Source organism: Solea solea, chromosome 14, assembly GCF_958295425.1.
Source record: "Solea solea chromosome 14, fSolSol10.1, whole genome shotgun sequence".
NCBI classification, from domain to species: Eukaryota; Metazoa; Chordata; class Actinopteri; order Pleuronectiformes; family Soleidae; genus Solea; species Solea solea.
The window spans coordinates 11064505-11088823 of NC_081147.1; the positions used below are offsets into that span (position 1 = coordinate 11064505).

Below are 24319 nucleotides of genomic sequence, written 5' to 3' on the forward strand. Positions count from 1 at the left end.
TTATTCCAGAATTCAGCAATATGAAAGAGAAAAAAACAAGGGAAAAATTGTAAAAAAAAAAAAAAAATAGACAAATATTACTCATTAACTACTATTTGTTTAATTTCCCAGCTTTTTTGAATCTCCACAGCTCCCAAAACTGGTATGTATTGTATCTTAACATGTTTCAAGGTAAATAATAGGAAGAGGAACAAATCTTTTAATTCCAGTGATATCTGTTTACTTCACTGTGATGCTGCATTCCTTCAAATGCACAAATGTGGGTGTGGGTCTCAGACGTTGTGCAGATGTTTTGGTGGAGTCAAACCTCTGAAGTTTGGGAAGTTCTGATCAAGCACAACACAAACACTCACAATTATCACGTACTTTTATTTAATAATTACGCTCATTTAAAGTCTTGTGTTTCACTCATAGTCTTATGTTGTTATATCTGCACAACACAGTGGATATTTTAAACTCGCTGAACGAACATACAACGACAATAAATGCATATTTTTTTTAGATTCGTGAGACATTCATCATTTCCTTAACGTTTTTTGTCTCATTTTTTCGTGAGAAATTGGGTGCACTTACTTACAATTACGGAGCAGTCCGGTGGAGGCGGGCTCACGTTTAGTCTTCGGTGTGTACGCCGGCAGGGAATACACGAGAGGAATAAAACAAGCGCACTTACAACGGAGGGGGCGTCACCGCGTTGAAAAAATCGAGTTTCGGTAAAAGTGATTGGCTAAAGTCGGTATCAGTCATGTCGTAGAGCAAAAACATACCCGCCCAGGCCCAGCGTCCCTGGGATGAGGGTAGAGAGTTGTTTCAACAGCAGAGAACAGGGAAATGAAGTTGTCAGATAGGCCAGCCCAGACTCTCGCTCTTCACAACTAGGCAGCTAGCAAGTTAGGTGACAGTTGGTCACGAGTACAGGGGTTTTCATGAAATATTACAGCTATGAAGGTCGTCCCTTTGATCTTTTAAGTTTAAATAGACACGGCTACAGATAACGACACAGGCGTTTCAAAGTAACGCTGCACTGGGAGAAGAAAAGTGGAGACAACTTGCTAGCCTGCTAGCTAACCTTTAGCCGCCGAGCCTCCTTCAACTTCAGAAGTAGATTTCAGTCGGTGAGTCGTGACAGGATGAGCCCAGTGTCTCTGCTCTGTCCTCTCTTGTCTTCTGTGTGTGACTTCTCCACAGCGCTGTCACTAGTTTGCCTGTCTCTCGTCATAGCTAACTAGGTCACAAGCTAGCTGAAGTTCGTTGGGGAACATCGCTTTGAAGTTGATGTCTTTACCGTCTTGTTGTCCCTTTCGTAAAGTTAGCATTATATGCATCTGTGTCCATGTAAATGTCAAGAAAGTGAGGTAAACGTTCACGTACGAGTTTTCACCCCTGTTGTTGCCTCACTAGCTTTCATAACTAACGAATACTTTGGCTACACTAGCTAGCTGTGTTGGTTAATGGGGTCTTTAAAGCTGCAATTCATCATTTTACATTTGAGTGTCGAGTTACAGTCAGACAGTGGCACTAACGTGTCCTCCACGCTTTCTTCAGGTGAGACACTTTTCAGCCATTTCCTGATGCAGAGAGGTACAGGAAGCGGAGCTGCTTTACTTCTTGCACACGATAGTCTGTTGAAACGGTGTTTTATTTCATCAGAGATTTGGGCTTGGATTACCTCTCTCCAGTCATGCCTTTTCCTTTTGGGAAGTCGCAGAAGAGTCCAGCTGATATAGTGAGGAGCTTAAAGGAGAATGTGGCATACATGGAAAAGCTGGACGCTGCAGACAGCAAAAAGTGCGAAAAGGTCAGCAAAGTTTTTTTCCCCCTCTAATGTCTGATATGAGGATATATGGGTTTTACACTTAAAATTAGAGGTCAGCTGAAAGGCCTTACTTATGGCCAATGCAAATGTTAAGAAACTCAGGGCAGCCTAAGACCAATATACTTTATAATGCCTTTTTTTTTGGCTGGTCTGTTCGGTAGTGATTGCTAAATACTATTTTTTCATGTCTTAAATGACTCTGGTATCGCAACCATAATATCATTCCTTTACAGTCTTATTATTTTTTTTTTACATCCTTTAAAGGTCCATTGTGTAAGAAATACTGACACCTAATGGTGAGAATGCTGAATGCTAAAAGAGTTCCACTCGCCCCTCCCTTTACCAAATGTGTTGGAACTACGGTGTCCCTCGCAGAAAGGATGTTGTTTTTTGTTTTCGCAGTAGGTTTCTGTAAGGGCCTTAACTTAAATACATATAAAACAAAAGTGTTTTAATTTTAAATTAAATCTTGCACTTATATAAACATCCATATGGGTGACATTTATGCCAATATAAACCCTCTTAAGTGCTTCTCAATGGACCTTTAAATAACTTGGTAGTCACACATTATTGCTGATGCATTAACCACCAAGCCACAGCCAGAATTTTCAACAACACAACACTCCCACAGTGTACATGTGTTCATTTGTGTCCTGTTCATGACAGTGTGGCTCACCTCACTTAACAGCCGGTTGCCTGTTTTTAGTGATATTTAGGGTTAGCGGTCATATCAGATTCTTATTTTTTTTTTCCAATATCCAATCTGGTGATTTTGCCAATATCAGCGTGGCACATCCCTACTGTTTAGCCAGTTTTCTTTTTAATCCTTATCTGAAAAAATACACAAGTTTTATGAAAATAAAGACACACATAATGGCTTAACCTAAATAAAAATTAATGTGAGAACAATTATAGTCTGTATCTCTCCAATTTGCACTTTCTGTCTGCATTGCACTTGTATATTATAAATAGAAATTTAAACTATATGTTAAATATTTAAAACAGGAAATTGAAAAAAAGTCAAGTACGTTTTGGGATGAAAAGTTTTCTTACACTTTGCAGCATTTATCAAATTTCTGAGAACACAAATGTTTAAACTTTGCATAAATGAGTAATAATAATGGGACAAAAATTGGCACATTTAATCAGCCAACACATTTTCTCTATATAAAACCTACTCATGGACATGGGCATATAATATTTTTAACTGTTTTTTTCACAATTCAGGTTGCAGAGGAGGTGTCAAAAAATCTGGCAACACTGAAGGATGTAATTTGTGGCACAAGCGACAAGGAGCCTCAGACCGAGGCAGTGGCTCAGCTCGCACAAGAGCTGTACAATACCAACCTCCTCATTGCACTCATCGCAAACCTGCAGAGGATTGATTTTGAAGTGGGTAAAATTTACTTACAGTGTTTCGGCAATGAGTGTATGTGCTTAATAGGTATTGATTACTTTATATGGAAAACAAATGGACAGTGGAAGTGGGCATGCTTGATATCAACATTGTTGCCCAAAGCAAACATGTCTTTGCATATCATCATTAGCCAGTCAGCCATTTACCTCTGAGTGTTTTTTGTCACAGGGGAAGAAGTATGTGGTTCATTTGTTCAGCAATGTTGTCAGACGTCAGATTGGCACTCGCACGCCCACAGTAGAGTACATCTCTACACACCCAGAGATCCTCTTCATGCTTCTGAAAGGGTAAGTTCATCTTTTCAGGTAACAGGAACTCAGTATTTAAACAGATACTTGTTATTTGTCCACTTGCAGGTAGTAAATCTGTTAGACACTCCTTTAATGGTAAACATAATCAGCAAATGAATGTTATTTTTTTTTGTATTATGTCAAAATGTTTGCCCTAAAATCACCTCCTGTCGTTCTCCGCCTCGTGATTTTCTACATTACACAGTATGTGTTTCAACAACTCCCAGAGGAACAAGTGTGAACTTGTTGTACATGTGGGTTACACATTTAGATGAAGAGAGTGATAGTTGAGTGCTGATTTTACAGCCTGAAAAGTTTGAAGAAAAACTTGAAGAAAAACAAAAAAAAACTGAGTCATCCCACTTACTCAAAGAGTGACCTTGTCTGGTGGCTGCATTGCATTATGATCTGTTCAGGCTGCTGCCAGTGGATCAAATACTGTCTTTGCAAACTGCCACTTCTGTGAAGGATTTTTTTTGTGCAGTGTTTTAAACTTTATTCAGCAGGCTGTCCACATATACAGAGCTATTTTCAGGAACCACAGCTTGTAAAATGAGGCTTAGAAGTGTAATGTTTATCAATTCTAAAAACAAATTTACTGCCAAATAAACAGTGTTTATGGTGGCTTCTCCTTTATATGATGTTTTTTTTTAGAGGTTTTCAGTTACAGTAACTGATTGAATGCAGCATGTATGACCCTACCTGACTGTGTTAATGACACAGATATGAGAGTGCAGAGGTGGCTCTGAACTGTGGGATGATGCTGAGGGAGTGTCTGCGTCACGAGCCTTTGGCAAAGATGGTGCTCACCTCTGATGATTTCTACTGCTTCTTCCATTATGTCGAGCTCTCGACCTTCGACATTGCCTCAGACGCATTTGCCTCATTCAAGGTACATTGAAATTATTTTTATTCTAATTGCAGCATCTTCATGCAAACATACATCAATCTAATATGTTGGTCTCCACTGTTTTCTCTCAGGATCTCCTCACAAGACATAAGATTTTGTGTGCGGTTTTCCTGGAGAACAATTATGACAAGGTGAGTTTTGTCCTGTTGGTTTTGATCGTTAATTGAAAACATGCTCATGCTGTGCCTAACCTAGTTTCAAATAATCTGTCAGGTGTTTATAGCGTATGAGAAGCTCCTGCATTCTGACAACTATGTTACCAAACGACAGTCTTTGAAGGTAAAAGTTCTGCGCTGTCAAACCAAACTCCCTGATATGAGTCACAGACTTGAGTGTAACTGACACTTTTTTTTCAATGATGCACTCTTTTTCAGCTCCTTGGGGAACTTCTCCTGGATAGGCACAACTTCACTGTCATGACAAAGTACATCAGTCGTGCAGAGAACTTGAAGCTGATGATGAACTTGTTAAGAGACAACAGCCGAAACATCCAATTTGAAGCCTTTCATGTCTTCAAGGTGTGCACATAACATGCAGCTGAGTTAAAAAAAAATGATGATATACTGACAGTTATCAGTCACTGTCAAATAAAGGCAAACCTTTAGGAAACACGCATTTCAGATCACATCATCTTTCTCTTTTCGCAGGTTTTTGTTGCAAATCCCAACAAGACTCAGCCTGTGCTGGACATACTGCTGAAGAACCAGGCCAAACTGGTGGACTTCCTGAGCCATTTCCAGACGGACAGATCTGAGGACGAGCAGTTCTGCGATGAGAAGAATTATCTGATTAAGCAGATCCGGGACCTGAAGAGGCCCACGGCACCGGAAGAAGCTTAAAAGCCTCAGTGATGACTGCTCCATCAGGTGGTAGATTTTAGAGGTAGTGGAGAGGGCTAAGTGCGAGTCTAAGAGACATGCTTCATTAAGATTTAATATTAACTTCAAAATATTGGAAAAAAAGTAAACTTGCTTCATTTTCTGTTTTAAGTGTGGATATGGAGGTGATTTCTATCCAGAAACCTGAGTGGGCCAAGAACTGTTATTTAAACCATAGTGTTTCTTCTTCAGTCATAAAATGCATTTAGTCTGTTTTAGTAATGGTGAACTTTAAACTGTTACCCTTCCACATTCTTTGTTGCTGGCAGAGACCTTTAGAATGATAGAAACATCTCCCCATTCACAGCCAACACAAATTGTGAGGAAGTCTTGAATGAATTTAATTTCTTGAAACTATATTTTAGAGGTTGGCATAAATATATTATTTTTCTAATCTATCTTTGTGGTAAACATTTGAAATCATGGAGTAACCTTTCTCACAGAAAACAGTGCTTAGCCTAACAAGGCACACAGTTTGTTTTGTTGCCTTATTTAAAGCTGGTGTATTGCACAGGGACTTAAATGATCTTTATAATATAACTTTGAGATGTTCGGTCGTTCATGCCGGTTCAGCACACGGGGGGATTGCGTAGTGCTTTGTCCTTTTGGTCAAGGTTTGAAATGATCCTGCTGTGCTGTACTGTGCTGATGATGTATTAGCTGGCACAGGAAGACACAATCTAAACCATAGAGGAATCCATTTATTGTTCTGCCTTTTTGGGCTGTGTTCACTGAGGCTTATATGACTGAAATAGACATACAGCATCAGATAATGCTGCAGGGTAGTAGCCACCCATTCAGTGCTAACATGAACAGCCAGGATATACAAATTGATGTCACTTGGAACACTCCATTTCATCTGTACATACTGACTGAGCACAGAAAGCAATAAGTCCTTTGAAATAATAATTTAACAAGTACCTGATTCATGTTGTTGTAGCCATTTCTCTATTACAGTATAAGCACTGTCTAAAACAAGGAATAATACTGCAGACTACACTGAGGCGTTGTGTTAGGATGCATCATAGGTATGTTACACATACACGATATGTAATTCATGTTATTTGTTGACATGGCAACATGTGAGACTTTGTACTAACTTGTTGTCTTTCTTTAACTTCAGAACTGAGCAGAGTGTAGGAAATGGACATTGATTTAACTGAAATTTTCTACTAAAACTAATGAGAATAAAATCCTTTAAAAAAGAAAATAGAGGGATGCACACACATTATTTTGAATATCATATTCTCTTCTGATATTGTTGTAATAACACATTCTAATATTCACTGTAACATAACTGTGATGCATCAGAAAGCACTTTCCTGTCATCACTTTCTCAAAAAAAAAAAACTCCACATGCACTGTTAAACCCTGAACAAGTGTGTTTTGGATGATGAGCACTGGATTCATTCCTCACATACATTACTGAACAGTTAGACTTCTTAAAAATACTTTTGTTAATAGAATTGGCTTACTTCTGCCGTTCTGTCACAGAAATGGCATATTAGAAATTTCAAGATGTGTTGTCTGAGCGCACACGCAGTTTTCTTCGTACATACCTCATGGGGTTTGAGTTCTTTCCTTCATAGACATATTTTATTTGACATTTTATATTCAAACTTGAACAGGGACTGCAACCTGGTTTTCACAATGGAAAACTAGATTTTTAAACTTAAATATTTCATTGGGTGGTGCCACACAAATGTTAATTCATAATGAATTGCAGTTTGGTGCCCTGAAATGAATGTTGCCTTATTTAAAGACATTTAAGGGATTGTAATAATACATTATTCCACACCTCTTCATTTGTTTTTAATCCAAAGTCAGTTTAAAATGTTAAAAATGCACATGATGGTGCAGTTAAGGTTTATTATCAATCTGCACCATAGTCTCCTAGTGTGACCCTGTGAGTTTAGGGCTACACTCTGCACCAGATACTCAGTCTAATGTGAATGTGGTACATTATGCAGACTGAACAGGTGTCCTGCACAGCGCACACTCATGTCTCCAGGTCGCGACAGAACGTTAGTTTCTTACAATAATCGGATGGTGATCAACATTTCATCTTCTACCCTCGTCCACGATCAAACTGTGATTTTACAAAAAAATAATGTCTGTGTTCAGCAGAAATACCCTAATGTTTCCACCGCGTGTGCAGATGTGTAGTACATTCAGACACCCTTGAAATGTGAGTTCAGACATGTTGTGCACTGTGTAAAGGACGTGCTGTACACAGACACCCCACCAGAGGGAGCAGTTGGCAACAATTTGCATCTTGCATCAATTGTACAAACAAAGCATTTCATGTTTCTATAACCCTACCTCTAATTTTAAGTATATAAATCACTGACAATATTATACAGACATTGACACAAATCCCTCAAGATCAATACTATATATATATATATATGTATGTATATACATACATATATGTATCATGATTTAAAGTTCTCTGTTTAAGTATTTGTTGTGCTTTACTATATTTTATCCTATTGCCTTTTTTTTCCCTGTCTTTTTCCACACTCTGAATATTCTCTTTATTTACCATGGGAGTGAATTATGTGTACATAACTTTATAAAGGGTAAAATTGTAAAAGCATTCATGACAATAAAACTTTATTGCAATTAATTTTTGTTTTGCTTCAGCCGTTAAGAGCACGCAACTCTTGAGACTTTGTCCGTGACTGTTCACGGGCAGTAGCTGGTGTCGGGTTCAGACACAGTGTTCTCCACGGACACTGACATCTGCCTGACTTTGTCTTGTTGTGCTGGTACGTGTAGTTTGACGTCATGTAGACACTGCCACTGATCCAACTAATGTCAATATCATCAGCCACAAGTGGATTGGATGAACTTTCAATTTCAGTGTTACTCTGCAAACTTTTCTTAGGGGTGTTTTGTATGTTTAATCAATGGGTTACAACTGAAATTAATCACCGCTTTTGTCTGGGTGAATAGGTCGTAAGACTCCGCTAAACCTCATGTAGACCATTCTGATGAAATGTTATTCTTTTGCTCAGTTGTAGAGAAAAATAGCCACCTTACCTAATAGATGAAGTCTCCTGCACATCAGCTTTTCATGAACTGTGCTGTCTTCTCTAGTTTAACCATGACCCCATGCTAACAATCTTTCAAAGGTAATTCTGAGGATCTTTTTCTCCTCTACGTGTTTGCTTGCCAACTGAATAGGTTATACTTGCCCTCTGTCAAGAGTTATGGTTGCACTCTAAAGGATTTTAGACTATTATTTGTAGAAAATAAGGACCTTGGGCTCTAACAAAGTCTGGAAGCCATTCTTTACTCTTCATTTATCGTGTTTAATAAAAGAAAAATAATTAGTAGTTGCCGGGCCTGTAGAACCTGTAGTTTCACTGCAGCACATAGAAAACACATTAATCATTTTAGATATACATCTATGGCTAGACAATGTAGCAGCAAAGTAGTTTGTCATTATTGCCTGTAAACAACGTGTGATTTGAAGTGTAAACACTGACAATGTTTTCATGGACAACATTCCAATATGAAGCAGATGAGGTAAGACCAGGGGTCTGTAACCTATGGCTCTAGAGCTGCATGTGGCTCTTCAGCCTTTCTGCTGTAGCTCCCTGTAGTTTTGGAAGAAAAAGAAATGTAGAGATCAAGGTGATGAATGTAACTGTTTTAATATTTCATCAACTCAAAATGTGCGTCGCATCCCATGTCTACGTCAAATGTGATATTGAAAACCGTCTCTAAACTCAACAACACACCTGTGTTTGAAATGTTGAACACTTAAATAAGGTACACATTTGGATCCACATACTTATCAAACATGAGCTACATTAAAGCCAAACATTGTTTTATTTATTTTAAAGTGGGTCACTTTTAATTTTATCAGGTCAACATAGTTCTGTTATATAACCTACCCCATTCCTATTACACACAACTCACTGTATATGCTACTTCAGTTCCATCGCCATATATTTACATATTTACAGTATTTTATACAATGTTCTTAATGTTGTGAGTACCACACAAGAATACTTCTGGCTTTAAACACAAGGAGGAGAGACGATCATCCTGGCTATAAACAGCAGTGAAGTGTCAACAGTTTTCTTTTTACAGTTCTTAATGCAACAAACTCATTATTTCGTATGTAGTTTATTTGAATAAAAATCTTAATTTTATGGGTCAAATGGGTTTTGCGGCTCCAGATGAATTGTATTTGGGTGGAGAGGGAACATAAATGTCTCTTCTCTTACTAAAGGTTGCAGACCCATGTAGTAGACAATAAATTGTACTTGGATGAGGAATAGTTTAAGCAGATTAAGGCACAGTAAACTGAATTTAGTTATACTATGTTGACATGTAGATAATAGGAGCTGCTAATACATCCTCACAATGGTTTTGAACCAAAACATGCCCTCACTAAACAAACAAACTGTGTTTATCTTCATTTAACCTCAGATTTGTCCAAAATGAGCTCAGTGTGTCACTGGCCGAGATTAACCCTCTGTTATCAGCAGCAGCCTCCACCACATCAAATACAACCCAATGAAATGAATGAAGTCATAAAGTGCAGCTGCAATCTTCTCCTACTTCAACTGCAGCCAATCAGAGGCCGCAGGCGCCGAGTAAAGGCTGCATGGGAAAATAGGTTAAAGTTCACTCAGGAAAGGAGGCAAGTGAGGCTCCACTTCACCACCGCGTCCACACAGCCGAGGACGGGATTCAAACCTCTGATGGTGGAGCTCTGAGTTACAACAAGGAAAGGTCTGAGTGAGTGAGTGAGTGTGAATAAGTGAGTGAATGCATGTGAGGCGGGATGACTGCGGCCCTGCAGATTCTGCTACTCACATGTGGGGGCAGGGTTTACTGGGGTTACAGGTCACGAGCCTCCTGGGTTTCTTTGGCCAGCGCCGCGTTGAGTGGAGGAGCGGGATGGGTTCATAACAGCAGTCTGCACAGATTATCACTCTGAGGAGAGAAGTTCTGCAAGAAGACGCAGCAGATCCACAGAGAGGGAGAAGGAGAGAGAGAGAGAGAGAGATAAGGTTAACATTTGATGTCAGCGCGTGAGGGAAACCGTGTTTGTGAGGGTTAGGGTGAGATCAGAGGAAGATGATCGTCTCTCCTCCTTCCCCACCCCCACAAAGAGAGGAAAGCCTACAAAAAGGAAGGAAGGAAAGAAAGAAAGAAGGGATGCGCTCACTATAACATGCATGCAAAACAAGTGTTTTGTGCAGAGGACACACGTGAGGACCAAGGTACGTAGTTACGTGTGTGTGTGTTTGTAACTCAAAAGTCTGTTAGTGTTTGTGCTGCTGCTGCTTCTACTGAGAGAGTAAACATCCCAGATGAAAGCATGTGGTCACGCTCGCGCCTAAAGTGTTTTGTTTTTTTGATCATAAAAGTTATGTAAACACCACAAAACACGCCAATGTGTTTAGTCATTAAGTCAAATGTAAATATGCACGAGATCAGTTTGTTTTAATGTTTGTAAAAGACTTTTTTTCCTCCCCGCACATCGTATTATTGTTGTTTGTTGCTCATGTGGGTCTCTGTTATTTTGGGTTTACTCACAATAGTGTCGTTTGTTTATGCAGGAGTATCTGTGTGTGTGTGTGTGTGTGTGTGTGTGTGTTGCACATGAGACTTTTTCAAGTTCTTCTTTAATGATAATAACGATGATATTAATATTAATAATAACAAGAGTAGTAATAGTAATACTGATGATAATAATAGCTGTGGGTCCAGGTGCATCCACCATGCTGCTCTGTTACGTGGTTGAATCAAAGGCGGATGTGATCATCGCATTTTTTAATCGACGTTAGTCGACGCAATAAGTTTCATCAGCATCACGATGATGACGCTGTTGGCGCCACTTTCAGACGCAGCACGCGGTGCGTCCTGAGCGCGTTCTTTGTTTTGACCTCGCTGCTGTAAAAGTGACCGGTTTCAGATCATCGTAGACGGAAATAAGAAGTGATTTCGGTGCAAGAACGTGTGAAATGGTCTTTGTTTCCGTAATGGAGCGAAAGCATTTCATCTTTTTTATCTGTTGTTACTTGGACACGAATCATTGTTTTCAGAGGCTGATCAGTGTCCACGTGTCTCCACACTGAGACCTCAGATGAACTCACTAATATTTAACCACCTAGTTCACATAGTCTTTATTACTGTGGACTAAGTTGGTGCTTTAACATATATTTATTGAAGTGGTTACTTTCTTGATCGACATTGTTTCTTACATCATTCAATCAGTGTCTGTTAATAACTACTTTATTATCTATCTTCCCAACATTAAAACTGTTAACTGAATCATCTAATATTGTGGCAGACTGAGGTTTATAAACATTAACAATGTGGTTGAAGAATTAGAATGTTTTATGTTTTCCATTGTTTCATAGTTTGACCAACTTTCAGAGCTGAATTATGTGTGGTAATAGTTGTGTTTATGAACACTTATCACTGCAGATCTGTTCAAAATGTGATCATAAAATTGTATGTATCATGTCAGTGCAAAGAAAACAAACACAGACTTGAGTGAAACTTGTTCTGCTGGGTCTTGTTTTAAAGGTACAGTGTGTAAAACTGAGCAACATTTAGTGTTTATGTTGCACCTGCAGCTTCTCTACTAAATGTGTGTTGCAGCACTTATGTAGCCTTCACTTAGCATCAACAAAAAGATGTGTAGTTTGTCCATTGTGGGCTTCTGTAAAACCATGGTAGTCCAAAATGGCGGCTTCTGTAGAGCTGACCCAGCTCCTGATATATATACATTTAAAATGCTCATTCTGAGCAACAATTTATAAAATCAAGTGATTGTACACTTATATAATATTAAGTATAATTTCATTTTCAATATCTGCCAAATGAAAAATAATTTCACAGAGATTTAACACACTGCACCTTTTAAAACTCCTCCCTCAAATGTGAAGATGACAGTGTGCTTTAGATTTGTTTGACATCAACATGTTTGTATAATCGCCAGAGACATCAGGATATGATATTTTCAATATATTTGAGTCAAGATATTGCAAAATTACTAAGTATTTGCACACAACAGCTCTAGTAAGAGTCAGCACTTGGCATCTCCTAGTGGACAGAGTTTTATTAATGCTAATCCACAAAAAGTTAGTAAATATATGCTAAAAAAATCGATTCTTGTCTCAAAAGTCATATATCGCCACTCATAATATGGCGATATTTCACTGTACTGACTTTTATTGTTTTGTTTTATGGTGTTTCCTCACACTGCAGTGAGTTACAGGATCATGTTTAATATTTGTCCGTTGTGACTTGATCAGTTGATGTTGTTGTGTTTCAGATGGTCCAGACTGGAGGTGTCTTTCCTGGAGCAGTTGGAAATGACCGAGTTCATCAGCCCCCTCCATCTCCTCTGCACTTTATGGTTCTCCAGCTAAGGTGCATCTAGTGTAGTTAGTGAAGTAACTCAGTATCTACTGCCCTAGTTGCTCCTTCTGGCTGGAGGGCTTGTTATTCAGGGTGTGAATTATATATCTTTTTTTAAACAACATTTCCCATGAAGGAGTCTTGTGATTAAATGCTTCATGGCTTTCTTTTAATAACCTTTATACCAGGGGTCTCAAACTCAAATGACCTGGGGGCCACTGAGTGTCTAGTTTGGTCAGTAGGAGGCCGGGTCAAGTGAAAGCCTTTTGAGAAAAAGACATTGAAATAATATTTATGATGATATTTAGCATCGTTTCAAAATAGAAGTGTTTGTTTTGATATGGAACGATAAATAGTTCACAATATAAATAAATATAAATATATAAAAACAACTCATCGTAACTCCATATTATGTTAGCCCGCACGACTTTGATTGGAAGGCATGAAACACATGTGGTCCGTAGGCCACGAGTTTGAGACCTCTGCTTTCCATGTGTTCCTACTAATCAGTATGTGTTAGCTTTAATTTACGTAAATAATTTTAAGAAATATTCACTGGAAAATTGGAGAGGAAGAACAAAGTGTCCCTGTGTGGATGAGACAACAGTGTCTCTAATGGAACAATTCATTCAGTAATTTAAGGTTTAACGATGTTTCGTGGAAGAACGGGGAGTTGTTGTGCGACGCTTGTTTCTCAGTGTGTGTTTGACTTGGCCGTTCAAAAGTGCTCACAGTGCAGGTAGTTCACACTCATCTACTGCAGTTTGTGCACTTCAGGTACTGCTGGTCTCCTCCTCCTCCTCCTCCTCCTCCTCCTCCACCGTCACTATCACCCTGTAACAGCCACAGACTTTGTTACAAGAGTCTGAAGATAATCCTTTATAGTCCCACAACTGGGAACTTTACGGTGTCAGGTGAAAGGTGAAAGTCATCTGGGTTTACAGGGAGTTTTGTTGGTTTGCTCTCAGCTTCTGTCAGTCTCTGCTGTGCAAATCCATGCAAAGCTCATTGTTTCCCAGACACACAGTCAAAATAAAGAGATTTGTTGTCTTTTTTTTTTCTTTTTCTGCCGTTTCAAGCATTGATGAACACTTAAACGTCTAAAACTCTCCTTCAACTGAGGCAAGAAGAGAGCAGCTGTTGTTGTTTTTTTTCACCCCACTCCACTGCAGACGCGTTTGACTCAACAGGCTTTACGTTTCCTTGACACTGCTGTCTGTCTGGCTGTCTTCGGGTGGATGCATCCGCAATTTCATTACTTGACACATTGAAAGAAATTGCACAGTATCCATCTGCAATCTGCCAGATGTTGGGAACAGCCACACATTTCTAGGCAGTGTATATTTCTTTTAGGGGGAAGTTTAGTTGTCTCTGATTTAATGAGCATTTTCCAGTCTGCAGTCAGAGTGAGTTACAATCTCTTCCTCTGTGGTGTGCACATTCACCACTAGATGGCACCAGTTCAGCTTAATTGGCCTATAGGAGCTGAGTGTAAGTTAAATATATCTACTTAAATATCTGCACTTTATGTGCACTTAATGTTCTCAGCATGTTTTGTATTTCTACATCTTCCTTGCCCTCTGTTGTGTGCGACATTACATTCCCTTGTAATGAAATGTGAATATACATACATTTGCCATTAAAAGTGTAAAATGAGGTGCAGCCAGTTAATGTTACTGGTTTAAAAGATTATTGAAGATGAGTTTGTACCTATTAAGTTCTTCAGAATGTGTTTTCTCCACGTGACTGAATAATAAATAAATATTCATCTTATATGTACCGTGTGTGTGTGTGTGTGTTATTTACATTATAATGTATATGTGCAAACACAGTGGCCACATAGACGCCTCTGTTGTGTGAGTGGAGAAGTACTGCGCTCTAATTGCATCCCATAACATACAGTGGGTTATCCATCTAACATGACAGCAGCTCGTGGTGCACCACACGAATCCCCTCTTTACATCATCACTCCCGCAGCCACACAGGACCAATGTATCTGCTCACATCACTATATAACACGAGAGCGGGGATCTTTACACGCGCAGGTCCACGGCGTGGCGCGCGATTCTTGAGCGCGCACACGAAGCTCGGAGCTCTTAGTCTGTGCAGCTCTTTGACAGAGCCGTGTCTGAGGTAAAGAGGGACTCAGTCCGAACTTCTTAACGCCGGGGGAGTCTCACCAAGAGCCGGAGCTTTCCAGGTGGACGAAGTAGAGAAGGAGAGAAAACAGAAGAAGAGCGGAAGGATGCTGAGCCGAGCCGAGCCAGGAGCCACAGCGTCACCTCTTCATCACCAGAGCGGGATCCTCCTCTAACTTTTAATCTGCTCAAGTTGAATTCATCCATTTGTTTATTTATTACGTCCCGTCCCTCTCAGTGCTCGCCTGCCTGCCATGGTTGCTTTGTCGCGCCACGGCGCGCTCTTCCTGTGCGCCTTCCTCCAGCTCTTCTCTCTGCCCTGCGGACAGGTGTTAAACTGCCAGGAGGTGCGCACCATGTTCCAGACTCTGCACCCGGGATCCAAGTGGGTCCCCGAAACCCCGGTGTCAGGTAAATGTCCTCACGTTCATTCTCCCAGTCAAAAGTGTGTCTTTCTGCTTTACGCACATCATGTCTGTTAAATTGTCTGCGCTTCTTGATGATAAAGCTGATCTATGCAATTTCAGCTCTAACTGAAAACACTCCAACTCCTTTGTTATGCTGAAACAGATCTTTTTTTTTTTTTTTTTTAAATCAAGGCTGCTGATACACACACATGTTTGTGCAGCAACTCTTCTCAGGACACTGCATTGACTTGCATTTATTTGGACAGCCTAAACAAAGTGTAATCCCTCACCAGTTAATGTCTAACCTAACCTAAACACAATTCAGCCCTAATTTAAACAGTGTTACTCAGAAATAAGGTTCTGCCTCATTAAGACCAGGTTTTGACTACTGGTCTTGGCAAAGTCAGTGTTTTATACCAGAAAAGGTTCCAAAGAGCTGAAAATACACACACGCACGCACACACACACACACACACACACACCATCCATCCCTCTGGCTAATAACATAACTAACCTGCTCTGATAAATCGACTCGGCCATGACGATTATAGCTTGTTATAAGTGCAGGTTGATTTACATAAACCCCACGTTAACAAACCTACACGGTCGATTTGTTCTATTGATCCAGTTTTACAGCCAAGTAACCTCTCCTCTAACCCAGCTTTGATTTGCTCAGTGTTCAGGTGTTTGTCCTGCGTGTGTGTTTGTGCTGTGTGTGTGTGTGTGTGTGTTTGTCCTGTGTGTGTGTGTGTGTGTGTGTGTTTGAATGTGCTGCTAAGTTTGAGACGTGATGGAGTTCACTCCACGCAGAGAGAAAGATCAGCACTCTACCTGCGTGAAGGCTGATTTATGATCCAGGCTGGTTCTTGGCAGCGTCTCCTCCTCTGCCACATTGTCACAGAATTCTGATTAACGGTGTGATATGAATTGTGACCGTGCACTCCGAGAAAACTGTTTTGTTAAAGAAGCAATTATCCCAGCTGGGTAATTACAGTTCCCCGGAGCTCAAATGTCACTGACTTTGTTTCTGATGAGTAAGGTGTCAAAGTGAATTTCAGTGAAACAGCTCAGGTCTTTGTGTGATAGAAAAACAACTCCCTGCCCACAGCACAGCACATCTGTGTGCTGCTGGAGCCTGTTGCATCCATTCTGATTCAGTACATAAAGGGAGATCCCTCTCATGTGGCTGATCACCGCCAGCTGTAAATGTTAATTGAGTGTTTTAGTGTCATGTCAGCAGTGGGAAGTGCTCCAGGTAAACTGTTCACTCCCCATTCTCTCTTCAGTGCATGTACAGGAGTGCAACCAATCGCAACATGCTTCAATCAAACAGCAGGAGTGATGTGGAATGCACTTTTAAGCATGATTCGGTCATGCTCCCGTGGCCACGTATTAATCTGCCAACTGTGGGCGCGTTCAGCTCCAACCAGCCCAGTGAGCTTCATGCATCCGTCTTCAGTCACACACCCTCCATCTATACACCATCGAGCCTTTGATCTGCCAGCCGAAGGAGGGAGTCGACCTAACAGGCCGGGAGAAACACACACAGTCTGGTTTTTCATGACTTCAGAGGACCTTACATGGACCATAACTACTACTGGCCTAACCTTAATGTGCATGCAGAGTGGGTCCCCAGGACCAGGATTGAGAGACCCTGGTGTAAACAGATTTAGGTTTATGAATCTCCATTCATTTGGACAGCCTATTCAAAGCCTTATCCCAAACTTTAACCATAAACAGTTCATGACTAACCTTTAATTTAGCCACAATTCAAATCTCGGCCTAATCAGTTCCTCAGAAATGAGGCTCTGCCTCATTGTGGTCTCCATGAGGACTACTGGTCCAGGGGAGGTCAGTGTAAAGAGGTAACAAATACAAGAACACGCACGTGCACAGACACAGGAAAATCAATTCACTAGTGAGCCAAAAGACATCCATCCTGGCCAGTTAAGGCATAGTTGGATTTACACATTCCCCTGATGCCAGTGGACGCTTGTTTTCAGAGTAACTGTGGCTTTTATAGGTGAGATGTTTGTGCAGCACCTGATTCATGCATGTGCAAGGAAGACTTCTCTTATCATTTCTCACATGATAATAGTGTTTGGACTCGTGGAGATGTGAAGCTCTCAGTCACACTTTTGAATAAAATACCTGATCATTGATTTACCAACGTGTTACTGCTGGTGATGAAATCAGCGATGATTGCTGTAAAAACTGCAAATTAGTGCACTGCAGAAAATATTTTTAACTGACACTAAACACAGAGATTTGTAATCACGCATACTTAGCGACCGTATCTAAAATAATTGGAAAGCCTGTTTTATTCAATATTCTGTATTTAATCACCTTCATTTGCTCAATATATTTCCACACTGACTTTCAAAAAGATCAAAAGCAAAACTAGAAAACAAAATGGTTGATTTCTCAGTTATAATTATAATTATTATTACTGCTGTTAAACAATAGGATTCCATACACTAAAAAAAATGGATATTGACAGCAATGTATTGATGTGAGGAATCCAATGAACAAAGGCTACATATTGTTAAAACTATGAGATGGGTTTTACATTTCATTGAGTCAAGACATGTATATTTTATGCCAAAAACAGAGGCTGAAATGTGACATAAACTAACAAAGAAACCAAAATGAACCAACTACAGACATTGAGGAGCACAGAGACTAGGGGGAGGCGGGGACAATCAGACACAGGTGTGACAAACAAGACACAGGTGAAACACATGAGGGCAGGGCAGACAATCAGGGAAGCAAAACTGGACGAGGTACACACACGGAAAACTTCAAGAGGAAACGGGAAGCAAAGAAAACAGAAAACCAGGAACAGAAATAAGAACTCAAGGTAAAGATAAACAACAAAAAGTCCAAACTGAATAAATGTTCAAAGGGAAGCGAAAATCCAGCGACTGTGAACTCTTACACTAAAGTGCGTCATGTGTGTATGAACTAGAGGCACCATTACAACATGTTCACATGGTCTCCGGACGATTGTTTTTGTTGTAGATAATATATGTAGGTAAAGGTCAGAGGTTAGGCAGTTTGGCAGACAGGGCAGTAGTACAGGATGACAGAGTTTAGAGTTAGATGAAGAGTTTTGCATGATTGTTAAGGTTTGTTAAGGTTTATGTTGACTGACGTGTTCATGTTAATGTCCTCTCCAGATGTTAAATTGCTGTGTTTTTCAGTCTGACATTTTCAGTTTGTAAGCTCTGCTGCCAGGAAGAGTTGTGTGATATGTTTTTACAGACAGAGCCAGGAATACTGGGTCACGCTGACCCAGAGACTGGTTCCATCTGCTTGTTACACACACTCACGTTAAACACACATGCAGGGATAGTTGCATACACTTGTGCATAAATATGGGTTGAAACATTTGGGGGAGGGCGGCTAGTCTGACTTGAGCTCCACTGCTACTGTAGCCTGTACTTTGCCTCACATTTAAAGCCATAATATTTCACATCTGTCTTAATTGTCAGTTATTTTCTCCACAACATTTAAAAAAAATAAAAAATACGAGGCACATCTATTCCCACTATAGGTATTGGAGTAAAACAACACGGAAATGAAACAAATTAAAGTGAAGCCTTGTAGTCCCAGAGCGATCTCAGGACCTCCCTTTATGAAGCACTGCAGTAAAAGAGAATGGGATGTGATTTCAGGTGCCAAAACAAAGACCTGTAAATAAAAGAGGAGGTGATAGATTTATCACATGCAAAATGCTCTTTTGAATGAGAAGAAAGAAACATCCCAACAATCGCACACACAGTTTTGGATTTGTTTTTTCCACTCTTGCGTTGTATGAATTATTTTCCGTGATAAATACATAATCAGGCAGAAATAGAGGATGATCTGATAAGACAAACAGTTGTTTGTAGCACGAGCATCTTGTTTCTGTCCCTCCCGTCTTCGGTCGTTTCTAACCCTCCTCAATCCTCTTGAGGCCTCCTACAGGAGTTCTTGCCTCGACTGGAATAATATAATATTGATTGTTTTTCAGTGTGTGCTGAATAGTTCCATTTCCAAAAGGTTACACCATGAACAATAATCATGTTCTCTGCTTTCATTCCTTCCAACATGTGATAGCATATTCTGTTTTTTGTGGATTATTTTTCACTGTCATTCTGCATCTTCACATACTGGAGGTAAAGGAAGAGAAGATAAGACGGTGTTTTATTATTTTTCACATTTCTAAATAAATTGTATCTTTTTTTACTAAAAATGTGGCATGTATCAAGCTCTCCAGAACTGTTTCCAGTGTTTTTATATCTTTTTTTTTAATATCCTCCAATGACATACACTTCTCCATCATGAATGATCCTTGACAACATTCAAGCTCTGTATAAAAAGTTGAAAATTAATATCATTTCGAGTTAAGGGGCAGTAAATGCAGTGTAGGGACGATTTCCACTGTGAACACTTTGACTTCCTTTGTTTCACAAAGCATGAAATATGCTGCTCCTCTTCTTAAATTCGGTACATTCTTAGTCTTATTTGCCTGAATTATAATATATCCTTGTCATTAACTCATACAGAATAGAAGGAGCAGGTTGTCAGTTACAGTTACGTATATCAACTTTAATTATTCTGAACTTTGCGCTCGCTCAGAGTTTGGCATGTGAACGCGGAACAGAGTCTCGATTGTAATACCAGATATTTATCGAGGCATAGAGCAAATGAGAGATTGATGAAATTAAACGTGGAGAAAGGCTGTGATTTAACTGGGGAAGTATAGCTCTCTCTCTCTCACAATGTCTCCACTCTTCCTGTATCACTCTCTCTTTTTTTTTTCTCTCTGTGTGTGGTTGGAAGATGTGAAGTATAGCCTGCACTGATATGGAGCATTATGTGGGGGAGGTGGCTGATTCAGGGAGATGTCCTGAGGAACACGGAGCAGATTTCTAATATCACTGCATGTGGTGCCAGGGGAGCGAAACAGTAAAAAAAAAACAAAAAAAAAACAACTCAAGTTTTCTCTCCACCAGCATGATTCAGGAGACATGAGAGCAGAGAAACAACATCAGAAGAGTCCAAAACCCAACACAGTTGTAGGAGTAGTACCACTAGTCTTTGTAGTGGCTGTTGCTGTGGGTGGTTCTAGTGTCTGAAGGTGAAGCGGAGGCTGCGGTGTCAGTTCACTCCATCCAGTTGTCCTGCGTGTGTGTGCATGCGTGTGCGTGTGTGCGTGCGCAAGAAGGACACGGGCAGAGCCGAGCACTTTTCCCCGGGACATGAGAGTGAAAGCATCATCAGCGTCAGCAGCGTTTTTAGTGGAGGACGTGGAGAATTATTTCACCACAGCAACTCACCTCTTTCCTATGAGGGGCCTCTGGCTACATCCATGCTACAAAACTGTGTTTTTAGATAAAGGAGAACTGTGTCCAGATGGGCTTTCAGCTGAATATCAGATGTAATCTGCATTCGTACTAAAAAGTAGGCCTGGCATGTGCTCGCTGGTGTAAAGACGAAGCGGATTCTCTCAGGGAGTAGCAGAAAGAACAAAAACAGGGAAAAGTAAGAGCAAGGATTTCTGTTATGGGACCCACAATGACATAATGTGAAACTGTGGTTTGTTGTGAAGGTCATACCCGAGTTATGGTCTTAAAGAAATTATGAATGTGGGTTACATTGTTTTCAAAGGTCTCTATGAATGCCCGAACAAACAAAAATAGAGCAATGTTTTCAGGGCTTGAAACGCTGGGGTAATGTGGTCGGCAGGTGAATCCAGAGCAGGATTAATGCACTGTTGAGTAAAAAGTAGTACTAGTATTGATGTAGACGTAGATTCACTTTTAATAAAAAAGCATTAGGTGATGGCTGCTGTTTACTTAAAAAGAAAATCCTGCAGGTTTTCACCTGCAAGCGACTGTGAGCTCAAGCTTTTATAGGTTTGATTTTTCTCAGGAGAAAGGCCCAAAAAAAGAAAAGGTCCTGGAGATGTGGTCTCCTCAGTAATTAGCTGCAGGGTCAGATCGCACTGGCTTGTTGTTTATCATAAAACACTAAACAAAGACCAAGCACTTCTTCTGTTTTAATGACACCAAACACAACTGATAAGTGGATCCATTTGACCCGTGGCAAGAGCTCTTTTTGTCTAATTAAGCAGGTACTTGTGTTTTGTTTAATCAGTTTTCTGAAAAATCCATCATCCCTTTTTAATGAAAGGCCCTTGTGTTTTGTGCACACGATGGAAAAAAAACTCTTTCACATTCATGCTTCCAGCTTTCAGAATTATTGCTTCATCAAACAAGTTCTAAAGTAGAGCAGTGCAAAGCACTAAAAATACTTGAAACAATTGTAATCCCCAGCAGCTAATGATGTTATTATTCCTTAGGTTGGTTGTAAATTGCAGTATCGTCATATTGTCTCTACAAAGTGACACAGACTTATTTTGCCCTGGAGAGGAAGTCATGGATTCCCACATGCTCCCACTTGACAGTGGTAGCTGATGTATAATTTATGCTCATAATGAACAGCTTTTAAGATATTCTATATCTTAAAACAACTTGTTTTCCTACCGTGCTCTCCAAAATGAAGCTTACATGGTGATATCTTTCTAATTGGTGCAGGGAAACTCAGAGTTAGACTCGGAGTTTGTGGCTGTCCCCGTTGCCTGGGCTTGTTGAAGTCCCCGAGCTTGTTAGAGATGTGAGCACAGCGAGTTGTCTTGTCGCGTTCACAGGACTGTTCCAGCAGCTGCTTGAGTTTTCACCCCGTGGCATTTTAACTCAAACTTTCTGTCTTGAGAGAAGCGGCTCAGGACTGTCAGATAAGGCGGTGACAAAGTGAAGGGCAATCAATGCCTCTTTTAAAAGGCATTCAAAGACCCTGAGTGTCATGGAAACTGCAGCTGTTGTGCATGTTGAATTGTCTGGCTTCACCGTTTCACAGTATTGACCGCGAAAGTGCGTAATAATGCAAATGCGTCACCTTGAGCTGAGATTGTGTGTTTGGGAAATTTACATCTAAATTGCTCTGAGCTCGCACCTTGTCTTTCTTCATTTTGCTTGAGAGAATTGGCCACCAGGACACAAATAAAGACTAATTAAGCATTAACGCACGGATAGAAAGGTGCTCTCAGTGCCTGATGGCTATTAAGCTCAAGGAAGGTGAAGTGAAACAAATTCTGTGCAAAACTGCACAGATGACAAGAAATTAAGAAAAAAAAAAAGCAAGGGGAGGAAATAGAGAGCTGAGCCTAAAGCAGAAGAGAGAAGTAAGAAGCTTATTCCCAAAGGATCTGTCAGTCACAGAGAAGGCTTTATTTAGACAGTGTGATTTCATTATTTTTGAAAGTCAATGGGGAATTATTTCCCAAGCTGAATCCTTCACTTATTCTACACCACGCTGTAACTTCTGTAATGAAACACATTTATCATCCGCAAAACGACAAATGTGCAGATGAAACTATCTGTTCTGCCATAGATAATTGCTAAATCCCCGTCTCACCTCACCTACGGTGCTGTTGACAGCTTAATAATTTTGCCCCCGCAGTCTGAAATTAACTTGATCTTATCTGTCACGAGTCTTTTGTCGTTATTGATTTAAGATATTAGGTCTGTCAGTTTGCATACAAAAGGTGCTTTCTGACACTTTCATTGTCTGTTTCCCTCACTCACGCTGTGCACCTTAAACCATGATGGGTGTCAGGACTGAGCGGAAGCCTTTCTCACTTTGACTCCCCCCAGTACTTATTAATTATCAAGACTGTCACTCTGTCACTTATCATGCTAGTTTAACTTCCCTCCGTGCCTGCTGGCGTCAGAGCTCTGTTTCTGTAAATCATTGTTTGAAGATCTCAAAGAGACAAAGCCGGTGGAGATTTTCACATTGAGATAAAACCCAGAGTCTCCACAAAAGCATTTCCTCTCTCTGTTGGTGATCAAGACTTTTCTGATATGTGTACACTTACAATCCGCGCCCTCCCTCCAAATGAATCGCTCTGCTCCCGTCTCTTCATCCCACGCACCACAAGCAGCAAAAGCTGGCAGATTCCCCTGACACTTGTTTACCATGCCATCAATCAGGCCCTTGTCACGATGCCTCTCAGGCAGCAGATCCTGCAGACAACTCCTCGGCACAGCTTGCCATGTTACTACTGCAGCCGCATGGGACAGAACGACAGAGAGGAGGAATCACCAAGGAGAGTGATTTTCACACTTTCAGCGCTCCTCTTTGTGTTTAAACACCAGGTGTTTTTGTCCTATTTGTGTCCATCTCAACATCATTTTAAAGAATTGATTTGGGGATAAAGTGAGCATTTATGGCTTGTGTACAAAAACTTTTCTTTAAATGAAGAGGTTGTAGCACAAAACCCCCCCCATTAGTTTTAGTGTTTTCATTGAGCTTGTACGTGCATGTTCATGTTTTAAAATGAGAGTAGCTCTTTTTAGAACGTGTCCTTCAATGCGTGATCACAAATAACGGCAGTTCATTCACCATCGCAGCTGCACCAGCTGAGGGTCCTTCTCTATCCTTGATCAGACTTTATCTTCCTCCTGCTGAAATTGTTTTTAAATAAAATGGATTTCTTTATTCCTTTCCTTTTGGTTTGTTTCTTTGACACAGTTGTTGTAAGGCTACAACTCCCCAAACAAAGAAGAGCTGAAAATCCAATTATTTTTCATTTGTGTAAACAACCATTAGTGTCTGCGGCCAGGTGCAAAAATGTTGCATCTTCACCTTCAATATTACTCATGGTTGTTTTTTCTATGTCATGTAATGAGTGTGTGTTCTTTAGTCTGTATGCTGCACCGCTCCCTGCCTCCATCTTTGCACCTAAGAAGTAAAACAGGAAACATTTTTGATCCTTGGTGTGAAACATTCAGCCTTGTGTGGTGGGAAGGTTGTTGTTGACCAAACTCATCACAGCACAGCTTGGTGTTTTGCTCAAATGAACATCAAATGACGATTTCTGACTCCAGCTTTGTTAAATAACACAGTGTCACCATAATAACCACGTCCTCATTACGGCTACGGTGTTTAACACACTGACGATGCTGCTGAATCTTTTTGTGTGAGCAAAGGAAGAGGTTTCTATAAACAAAAGTGGC

At 40.3% G+C, this 24319-nt stretch overlaps 2 protein-coding genes and 1 long non-coding RNA gene across 4 annotated transcripts in view; 2 read left to right on the forward strand and 1 right to left on the reverse strand.

Moving 5' to 3' along the window:
• Nucleotides 1-790: 790 nt before the first annotated feature.
• On the forward strand, nucleotides 791-7940 carry cab39l1 (calcium binding protein 39, like 1). 2 transcript variants are annotated; one of them, XM_058650323.1, is made up of 9 exons: nucleotides 791-1115; nucleotides 1651-1798; nucleotides 3044-3208; nucleotides 3402-3520; nucleotides 4247-4415; nucleotides 4505-4564; nucleotides 4647-4712; nucleotides 4808-4951; nucleotides 5081-7940. In XM_058650323.1, the coding sequence occupies exons 2-9, from the start codon at nucleotides 1682-1684 to the stop codon at nucleotides 5270-5272; spliced, it is 1032 nt and encodes a 343-aa protein (XP_058506306.1). In that variant the 5' UTR covers nucleotides 791-1115; nucleotides 1651-1681; the 3' UTR covers nucleotides 5273-7940. The 2 variants fall into 2 exon arrangements, with proteins under 2 accessions (XP_058506306.1, XP_058506307.1); XM_058650324.1 differs by lacking the exon at nucleotides 791-1115 and adding an exon at nucleotides 1149-1545.
• A 1192-nt stretch (nucleotides 7941-9132) lies between these two features.
• LOC131472849 (uncharacterized) lies at nucleotides 9133-10528 on the reverse strand. The gene is made up of 2 exons (XR_009242138.1): nucleotides 10148-10528; nucleotides 9133-10043 (listed from the first exon to the last, which is right to left on the reverse strand). It is a non-coding gene; the product is annotated as an uncharacterized LOC131472849 (long non-coding RNA).
• A 4138-nt stretch (nucleotides 10529-14666) lies between these two features.
• The window catches only part of gpc3 (glypican 3), a 105767-nt gene continuing 96114 nt past the window's right edge, over nucleotides 14667-24319 (forward strand). The window contains exon 1 of the mRNA XM_058650466.1: nucleotides 14667-15255. Coding sequence (XP_058506449.1) covers nucleotides 15099-15255 — 157 coding nt within the window. The 5' untranslated portion in view covers nucleotides 14667-15098. The remainder of the gene's footprint in view (nucleotides 15256-24319) is intronic.

Coding starts and splice junctions, on each gene's coding strand:
- cab39l1 (XM_058650323.1), top strand. CDS start 1,682: ATGCCTTTTCCTTTTGGGAAGTCGCAGAAGAGTCCAGCTGATATAGTG. Junction 3,209..3,401: donor TGCAGAGGATTGATTTTGAA/GTGGGTAAAATT, acceptor TTTTTGTCACAG/GGGAAGAAGTATGTGGTTCA. Junction 3,521..4,246: donor CTCTTCATGCTTCTGAAAGG/GTAAGTTCATCT, acceptor TTAATGACACAG/ATATGAGAGTGCAGAGGTGG.